The 10576-nt window shown below is 36.0% G+C and overlaps 1 protein-coding gene across 1 annotated transcript; it reads left to right on the forward strand.

Annotated features, from left to right (window-relative positions):
* Nucleotides 1–6386: 6386 nt before the first annotated feature.
* On the forward strand, nucleotides 6387–10145 carry PABPC5 (poly(A) binding protein cytoplasmic 5). Its single transcript, XM_003269027.2, has 2 exons — nucleotides 6387–6457; nucleotides 6998–10145. Exon 2 carries the CDS (start codon nucleotides 7141–7143, stop codon nucleotides 8287–8289), a length of 1149 nt encoding a protein of 382 aa, XP_003269075.1. The 5' UTR covers nucleotides 6387–6457; nucleotides 6998–7140; the 3' UTR covers nucleotides 8290–10145.
* Nucleotides 10146–10576: the final 431 nt, after the last annotated feature.

Consider the following 10576-nt stretch of genomic DNA (forward strand, 5'->3'; position numbering starts at 1 on the left):
AGTGAGACACCATGCCTTATGTTTTCTCAAAGGTTATATAACAGTACTCAACTATAAAATCACCTGTTCCTGTTTGTTTTTTTAGTAGCATATGTGTAATCATTCTGTAATTTTTCCTAAGGCTATTGTTCTTTTCTCCTTTCAATGAAATTTGGTAATTCCTATTTTGCTAGAAATTCCAAGTTCCTCCAATTTTTCATGTTTTTGGCAAAGTAGATAAATTGCTACAGCATATTTGAAACAAGTCTGACAGTATATAATAACATTTCATAATATACATACCATTTAATTGTGCAATACCCACTTCTGAGAATCTAGTTAATAGAAATAGAATCAATAATATATAAAATTACGTAATGTGGATGTTTATTATAGCATTGTTTGTTATAATACTAAAATAACTAAAAGCAGCTTTAATGTCCAACAATACAGAAACGGTTTAATATATTTTAAATGTCATCTAAAAGCACAGGTTAATAGGTATAGAGTTTCAGTTTAACAAGATAAAAAGAGTTCTGGAGATAGATAATGGTGATGGTTGCACAACAATATGAATGTTTCTAATACTGCTTAAACACTTAAAAATCACTAAGATGGTAATTTTTGTTACATGTATTTTACAATAATTTTAAAATTTAAAATAAAGCATAATGTTCACATCTTTTAAAATTATCATTCTTTTATTTATTCTTCTAGGTCAAGTGAAAGGACTACAAATCAAGATTTCTAATCAGAGAATGTGCTAAATATATATTTTCCCTATATGAGACATGTGTTCAGTTAACAAGCACCAGCAAGGAAACAGAAATTTGTCTGAGACTATCTGCTAAGTAGGCAACGCTCGCCTACGTTGTTTCAATGTATCATAACAGAAAATAGCTTAATTATATATAAAACTCTAAGTACACTGGATTCTGAATACATAGTAATTGCATAAATTCACATGTACTATTCTAAGTAATTATTTTAAACTAATAGTATCTAATTAAAAGGGCACTCTAAGATGTGTTAATCAATCTGATTTTAGTCATCATTATACAATGTATACATATAGCAAATCATCACATTGTACATCTTGAATATATACAATCTTTGTCAATTAAATATTTTAAAATAAAAAATAACCCTGAGGAGATGCCAAACTAACTCAAAATATATTTAAAGTTCTTACACTATTTTTATTATGTTTTTTAATACTCATATTTCTTCACAGTTGAATGATTTTTTTAAAAAATTGTACTAAGAACACTTAACATGCGATTAACCCTTCTAACAAACTTTTTAAGAGAACAATACAGTATTTTTAAATATAGGCACAATGTTGTACAGCAGATCTCTAGAACTTATTCATCTTGTGTAACCAAAACTTTATATCCACTGAATTCCCCAGTTCCCCTCCAGCAGTCACTCCCAACCACCACTCTACTCTCTGTTTCTATGAGTCTAACTGTTCTAAATATGTCATTGACATGGAATCATGCACTATTTGCCCTTTCATGATTGGCTTATTTCACTTCACATAATGTTCTTGAGCTCCATCCCATCCCTGTTGCCACTTGCTGCAGGATTTCTTTTTTTTTAGGCTGAATAATATTCCATTGTATGTTTATACCACATTTTCTTTATGCATTCAACCATCAATGGACATTTATGTCATTTCCAAGACTTAGCTATGGTAAATAATACTGTAATTAACACGGGAGTGCAAATATTTCTGAGATTCTGATTTCAATTACTTTGGATATATACCTAAATATATGTGACTACTATCCAGTAGAACTTGGATACATATTAACTCAATTAGTTGTGTGTGGGGAGGGGTAGAGAGCATGAATTTTGGCAGATTGCAGGAGTAAGGTTACATGTTACCTTGTAAGGATTTAGCAATCCTAGTAGGATTGCTGCTTCATATGGAATTTCTATTTTTAAGTTTTTGAAGAACCTCCATACTGTTTACCATAGCAGTTGTACCACTTTACATTCCCACCAAAGGTAATGGATTCCAATTCTTCCACATCCTGGCCAACATTTGTTATGTTTTGATTTTTTATAATAGCCATCTCAACAGATGTGAGGTGACATCTCATTAAGGGTTTGATTTGCATTTCAATGATGATTATGATGTTGAGCATCTTTTCATTTACCCATTAGCCATTTATATTCCTTCTTTTGAGAGATGACTATTCAAGTTGTTTCTTTGTTTGTTTTTGCTGTTAAGTTGTAAAAGTTCCTTTTATTTTGGGGATGATAACCCCTTATCAAATACTTGTTTTACAAAAGTTTTCTCCCATTCTGTAAGCTGCCTTTACACTGTTGATTGTTTATTTTGCTGTGCAGAAGCCTTTTAATTTGATGTAGTCTTTTTCTATATATATATATTTTTTTTTGCTTGTGTTTTGGTGTCATATACAAGAAGTCATTGGTAAGACCAATGTCAGGAAGCTCTTACCCTGTTTTCTTCTAAAATTTTATAGTTTCGGATCAGGTTGAAAGTCTGTATTTTGAGTTGATTTTTGTGTACAGTGTAAGATAAGGATCCAATTTTATGTATAGCCAAGTTTTTAACACTATTTGTGAAAGAGACAATCCTTTCTTCATTGTGTTTTCTTGGCACCTTTGTCAAAGACCAGTTAACTGTACATGTGTGGGTTTATTTCTGGGCTCTCTATTCTGCCTCATTGGCCTATATGTCTGTTTTTTATGACAGTGCTACAGTGCTGTAATTACTGTAGCTTTGTAACATGTTTTGAAATCAGGAAGAATGGTGTCTCCAGCTTTTTTCTTCTTTCTCAGATTGCTTTGGTTATTCAGGTTTTTTTTGTGGCTCCAAATGAATTTTAGGTTGTTTTTTCTACTTCCGTAAAAAAAAAATGCCATTGGGCTTTTGATAGGGATTATATTGACCAGTTTGGATAGTATGGAGATTTAAAAAATATTAGACTTTAGGGTTTTCTACAGATAAGATTATGCCATCTGCAAACAAAGATTAATTTACTTTTTTCTTTTTGATTTTGATGCTTTTATTTCCTTCTCTTGCCTAATTGCTCTGCCTAAGGTTTCCAGTACTATGTTGAATGGAAGTGGTAAGTATAGAGAAGTGATTATTTTGAAAACATGTATTTTAACAAATCAATTCTAACTATAATCTTAGAGAAAATATGTACAAATAAATTTGAATATGGACAATATTTAGTTGGTTACAGGAACAGATGAAAATATTGATTTGAATCAATAATGAGATTGTGGAAATTGGATTTATGTTGTTATTTTACTATTTTCAATAAGGCAATTTTAAAAATGAGAAAAGTCCAAAACAGACTAGAATTCTAACCCATTGTTAATTATGCATAAAAGAAAATGCGTTTATAAAAGAGCCTGCATCGCCAAGGCAATCCTAAGCCAAAAGAACAAAGCTGGAGGCATCACGCTACCTGACTTCAAACTATACTACAAGGCTACAGTAACCAAAACAGCATGGTACTGGTACCACAACAGAGACATAGATCAATGGAACAGAACAGAGCCCTCAGAAATCATGCCGCATATCTACAACTATCTGATCTTTGACAAACCTGACAAAAACAAGAAATGGGGAAAGGATTCCCTATTTAATAAATGGTGCTGGGAAAACTGGCTAGCCATATGTAGAAACCTGAAACTGGATCCCTTCCTTACACCTTATACAAAAATTAATTCAAGATGGATTAAAGACTTACATGTTAGACCTAAAACCATTAAAATCCTACAAGAAAACCTAGGCAATACCATTCAGGACATAGGCATGGGCAAGGACTTCATGTCTAAAACACCAAAAGCAATGGCAACAAAAGCCAAAATTGACAAATGGGATCTCATTAAACTAAAGAGCTTCTGCACAGCAAAAGAAACTACCATCAGAGTGAACAGGCAACCTACAGAATGGGAGAAAATTTTTGCAACCTACTCATCTGACAAAGGGCTAATATCCAGAATCTACAATGAACTCAAACAAATTTACAAGAAAAAAACAAACAACCCCATCAAAAAGTGGGCAAAGGACATGAACAGACACTTCTCAAAAGAAGACATTTATGCAGCCAAAAAACACATGAAGAAATGCTCATCATCACTGGCCATCAGAGAATTGCAAATCAAAACCACAGTGAGATACCATCTCACACCAGTTAGAATGGCCATCATTAAAAAATCAGGAAACAACAGGTGCTGGAGAGGATGTGGAGAAATAGGAACACTTTTACACTGTTGGTGGGACTGTAAACTAATTCAACCATTGTGGAAGTCAGTGTGGCGATTCCTCAGGGATCTAGAACTAGAAATACCATTTGACCCAGCCATCCCATTACTGGGTATATACCCAAAGGACTATAAATCATGCTGCTATAAAGACACATGCACACGTATGTTTATTGCGGCACTATTCACAATAGCAAAGAGTTGGAACCAACCCAAATGTCCAACAACGATAGACTGGATTAAGAAAATGTGGCACATATACACCATGGAATACTATGCAGCCATAAAAAATGATGAGTTCGTGTCCTGTGTAGGGACATGGATGAAACTGGAAAACATCATTCTCAGTAAACTATCGCAAGGACAAAAAACCAAACACCGCATGTTCTCACTCATAGGTGGGAATTGAACAATGAGAACTCATGGACACAGGAAGGGGAACATCACACTCTGGGGACTGTTGTGGGGTTGGGGGAGGGGGGAGGGACAGCATTAGGAGATATACCTAATGCTAAATGACGAGTTAATGAGTGCAGGAAATCAACATGGCACATGGATACATATGTAACAAACCTGCACATTGTGCACATGTACCCTAAAACCTAAAGTATAATAAAAAAAATTGTAAAAAAAAAAAATATATATATATATATATATTCAAAATGCAATAAACTAAGCAGATGTTCACAAGTGTTTCCACATGTTGGTCACTCTGGTCACACTGTAAAACCCATTTATTAGTCTATAATATCATTGTTCATGTTTGCCTTTTCTCAAAATCTCCATGTCTTAGTTAACCAAGAATACTAGAAAGCAAGCCAGAAAAAAATAGTAAAGAAAATTACTAAGTTTTTGAGTAAATAATGAGGTTTAATTTCAACTCTACAGTCTAATAGACACTGTAAAATGTATAAAGTGAATCAATAATTTAGCCTCTTATTCTGAGGACTTATTAGGAAAACACCCACTAAGGTAATGTCCTTCTCTTGCACTCTTTTTTTCCCAGGATCTTTTCCAGCCTAAGAGTAGTGATAGATGTTTTGTTTGGATTTTTCTGGAGGGATAGGAATTGTGGAAGGAGCTTCTTGAAGTGTTGTTTGCGCATGCTAGATATCAGTGAATTTCTGAAAACACAGTCAAAATTTCTCTTCAAAACGGTTTCTCAAATACTCTGAAGAGAGATATTGTTGAGAAACCGCTGAGTTGAGTCCAGTCTGATGGCACTGTTTCCTGCAAGGGTTTCAAGTTGACAACTCATGCTGAAATTCATAATTGTGTAAAGTGCATATATCTTAACATGTTTATTTCATCTATAAATATTAATTACATATTTCGTATTGATTCTGTGGCTTTTATCTCTTTAACTGAGATTTTGTAACTGTAATTCTCGCGGCAGCTCAACAGTTTCAACGTTTTGTGGCACTAAACACCATCAGAAGCCATTATATGGCTCTCCAATCATTAAAACCTTAGCATTATGGGATCAGAGAAAAGATCTCTTTGCCTACCACCTGAGGAAAATATTACCATTATGTTGGAGATTAATGAAGTAAGGCTAAAGGCCAAAGGTAACATGGTCCTGTGTTCTACTTGACCCTGTGATCCTTTAGCACTGGATTGGGAGGCCAGGACATTTGTAAACTTTGATTTTCCAATGCACTCAGGAAAGTATGCAACCTATCCTTTTCCCTAAGCTTAAATGATTTTGATAATTAGTTTTTTAAAACTTATTATTTTTGTCCAGGTCGTCATCTTCTTATGTGATTTTTAGATGTTCGGCTTAAATATAGTATTTTAAATAATACATAACATTTAAAATATAAGAAACATCTAAAAGCCATCTTAGATTTTTCTTTCCTCTCTCTCTCTCTCTCCCCTTCTCTCTGTCTCTCTCTCTCTCTTTCTTTTTTTTTTAATCTTGGTACAGAGGAAGCGGGAAGTTACTTAGCACGGTTCCGGGTTTCTCGCGCCCCGCCTGTCCCCCCTCCCTATCACTGCTACTGGCTCTTGGTCCCTCCGTTGGACTGTCCTGTGGAGAGAAACCCCAGCCCATCGGTCTGCGCCGGGACCGCCCGCCGCGCATCTGCCCTTCTTCGCTGACTCCGCCCCGCATCTGGCCAGACCCGCCTCGCGTCAGAGCTGACCCACTCACTGCGCGTTTGCCAGTCAGTCTCTCCGGACCTGCCTCGAGCCTCAGGCTGCTGAAATCACCGCGCCTCACTCGGTCCGTACCCAGTGGGCATCTTGGGTATCTGGGCGGTCTTCGATCCCCCGCGCGTGTGTCTGTCTGTCTGTCTCTGTGTCCTATCCGCTGCCTGCAGCCTGCCTGCCGGTCTTATCGCACCAAGTGTCTAGTGTACCCTTTCGCAGACGCTGAGTGCGGAGAGGCCTTAGCGAAAGGCTAGCCAGCCCGAGACTGGCCAGGCAGCCGGCGGAGGAATACGCGCTCGGTCCCTGCCCTTGTTGATATCATTTTAAACCAACAGGAGCTCTAGGCCTATATTTATGCAGAAAACGGGTCGGGAGGCCTCTGTCTGCAATGCTAGTTGTGGGGAACCAGCCAGCTGCTTGGTGGCTTTTCACAATTTCACGGGGACAGGAAAATTACGTTTCTGGTACTGGCTTTTGAAACTGATTTTAAATCTGAACGGGTGACAATTTTAAGTCCCCGCAGGGAGAATAGATTCGTATTTGGGGCGCCTTTTTGTCTGATGTGTTTGTTCTGAGCCTGCTGACCAGCTGTTTCTGAACTTCATTTTCTCAGCCTCGACAGTGATTCTGAGTCTGCTTTTAGCTTCCTTTTGCCTGCCTTGGCTTTTTCTGTTCGTGAACAGCTGTTTGGCCCATAGCTTAGAGAAAGCAGCCTTTTTTCTCTTCAAAGAGAACCTCCTCCCAGTGCTCAGAGAGATGGGGAGCGGGGAGCCTAATCCTGCTGGCAAGAAAAAGAAGTATCTCAAGGCCGCTCTGTACGTGGGTGACTTGGACCCAGATGTCACCGAGGACATGCTCTATAAGAAGTTCAGGCCTGCTGGCCCTCTGCGATTCACCAGAATCTGCCGTGATCCGGTGACCCGCAGCCCCCTGGGCTATGGGTATGTTAACTTCCGCTTTCCCGCGGATGCAGAGTGGGCCTTGAACACCATGAATTTTGATTTGATTAATGGAAAACCATTCCGCCTTATGTGGTCTCAGCCAGATGACCGCTTAAGAAAGTCTGGAGTGGGAAATATATTCATCAAAAACCTGGACAAATCCATAGACAATAGGGCCCTGTTTTACTTATTTTCTGCTTTTGGGAACATTCTGTCCTGCAAAGTCGTATGCGATGACAACGGCTCTAAGGGTTATGCCTATGTGCACTTTGACAGCCTGGCCGCTGCCAATAGAGCCATCTGGCACATGAATGGAGTGCGGCTCAACAACCGCCAGGTGTATGTTGGCAGATTCAAATTCCCAGAAGAGCGGGCGGCTGAGGTCAGAACCAGGGATAGAGCAACTTTCACCAATGTTTTCGTTAAAAACATTGGAGACGACATAGATGACGAAAAACTGAAGGAACTTTTCTGTGAATATGGGCCAACTGAGAGTGTTAAAGTAATAAGAGATGCCAGTGGGAAATCTAAAGGCTTTGGATTTGTGAGATACGAGACACACGAGGCTGCCCAAAAGGCTGTGCTAGACTTGCATGGAAAGTCCATCGATGGAAAAGTCCTCTATGTAGGGCGAGCACAGAAGAAAATTGAACGCCTGGCTGAGTTGAGGCGGAGATTTGAACGGCTGAGGTTAAAAGAAAAAAGTCGGCCCCCAGGAGTGCCTATCTATATTAAGAACTTGGATGAGACAATCAATGATGAAAAACTGAAGGAGGAATTTTCTTCCTTTGGGTCAATTAGTCGGGCCAAAGTGATGATGGAAGTGGGGCAAGGCAAAGGATTTGGTGTGGTCTGCTTTTCCTCTTTTGAAGAGGCTACCAAAGCAGTGGATGAGATGAATGGCCGCATAGTGGGCTCCAAGCCCCTGCATGTCACCCTGGGCCAGGCCAGGCGCAGGTGCTGAGAATAGGAATGCTGTTTGTTTCAGCCTTAGCTGGTGCCTCCTTAGTTTGGGCTCCTTTGTGATAAGGGGTTATTTTATGCTAATTCATAAGTTTTTTTTTTTAAGTGAATTCTTTTTTTTGAAAAAAAAATGCAAAACTAGAAAACTTTGTTCATTTTAAAATAGAACAAAATTTCTAATTGTAAAATTGTCATTTTGTACTTTTTTTGATGTAATATCCTTAGAAATCTGTAGAATAAAGTGTATTCCTTTTTTTTTCCTGAACAGTCAAGGTGAGGCAAGTGATTGAGTATATTTCCCTTCTTATTTCAATACTCTTATTTTTTCATGAAAATATTGTCAACATGGTTCTTCTGAATCTATCACAGTGAAAAGTTCTAACCTGCTTTTTGAGAAGTCAGTACAGCAGGGGAAAACATATGTGATCCAATTAACATCTGCATTATTTCACTTAAAATTATTATGCAAAAATTAATGTTTTTTCAAAAAAAGTGAAATGTATCTTATTTTCTTTATTTATTTGTATTCTTGTTTCATTTTTTAATATGTTGTGAACATGCTACAGACTTGATAGTACTTTTGACTAAATGTTGGGAGTGGTCGTATTAACTTCTTGCCCAAAGAAGTAAGCATATTGGTGTTTTCTCAATTAGTCACTGAGAAAATTAACAGTTTAGGCAGTGGCTATTTAAAGTAGGAATTGCATCTTAAAAATCTTTCCTAAGAGATTTGGTATGTGAGGATACTTTCAGTACCACTCCTACCATTCATTTTCCTAAATTCCTTAGTACATATACTTGTATCATGTTAAATTAACAAGAAAGATGAATAACTGCGCTGAATTTCCTTTACCTATAAATAATTTAATATTTTACCTTCGGATTTTACCAACTGTCAATATAAAAGGCAATACTCCACAGAATGATGTTGAAAAACTTCTTCGAAGAACACCTTCTATTAAACTTGTTATCTCTTGTAAATTATTGAGTGTGTCCTTTTGATAATATTCACAGGTGTTTCAAAGGTAAGGAATAGGTTGTCTCTTGGATTAAGTCATATGCCTCCAGCCATTATACGAGAACTGTGAAACCAATATGGTTTTCTTTATGTCTTGGCTGCTTGAAAATTAAAAAAAAAAGTTTTGTTCAATATTGCCGTTACATTAATTAGACTGTAATTTCTAAATTGGAGATTCTCTACATTTCACTTGCAGTTTCCTGTTCTCATTGCCTGCCTTCCATTCATATTACACTTATTTTTCTATTTTTTGTATTACCTTTTTAAAAATATATACCAGTTCAAGTCCTTTTAGGAAGAAGAAAATACCTAATTTATGTAAAATTTAAATAATTACTTTTTTATAATATGATTCACTTATGCCACAGATTCAACATTAGAATATGTTTTTTCTCTACTGTCAGTTTTATTACCTTATATACAAATCTTCATTTTCATACATAGTACAATGTAAATATATAACTTTGTTAACACTTTTGTTAGCTCTTTGACCATAAAATAATGACAATAAGCTGTTTCTATGTATTTGTTTATCTACAAATTACAGGTTTATTCATTTGCAAATATTTTCAAAATGGAAATCACTGTTTATATTGATTATAAACATAACACATGCTCATTGTAAAAAATGTACACAACGCAGAAGGAAGTAAAATTTCTACAGTTCAGAAATACCACAATTAATATTTTCAATGTGTAAATATCTTTTCATATTTTTTCCTACGTATACACAAACATCTTGACCAAAAATCCACACTATGTGTACTGTTCTGTATTTTTAATTTTAAACTGAACCATAATCATTTTTTCATGACAATAAATATCAATCTCTATCATCATCTTAGTGACTGCATAGTATTCCCTTGTGTTGACATATTATAATTTATCTAAACAGTTTGCTATTGAATCTAATTTATATGATTTTTAACATTTTTACATGCATAAACAATGCCGTGATGAACATCACTTGCTTAAAACCGCTATTAATTACTGACTGCAAAAAAATTTCTACAATATGTAAAAGCTTAAATCTGATAAAAAATATGTGCACATCATATTGATATATGTATCAAAATTTTGGAATACTTTCAAGATATATTCTGCATTTAGACTGACAAATGGAAAACTAAAAACGAATATTATTTTTCATTTTTCTGAGCCAGCTTGCTTTACATCATTGTGATTAACATATATGAAAACTATGAAACTACAAATACAATTTAAAATGTTTACATTGGTAATTATTTATCATATATACTCTCCATCCGTT

Source organism: Nomascus leucogenys, chromosome X (genome assembly GCF_006542625.1).
Source record: "Nomascus leucogenys isolate Asia chromosome X, Asia_NLE_v1, whole genome shotgun sequence".
In the NCBI taxonomy this organism is placed as follows: domain Eukaryota; kingdom Metazoa; phylum Chordata; class Mammalia; order Primates; family Hylobatidae; genus Nomascus; species Nomascus leucogenys.

Bases quoted from the DNA above. Each gene is read 5' to 3' on its own strand.
- PABPC5 (XM_003269027.2), top strand. From the start codon at position 7,141: ATGGGGAGCGGGGAGCCTAATCCTGCTGGCAAGAAAAAGAAGTATCTC.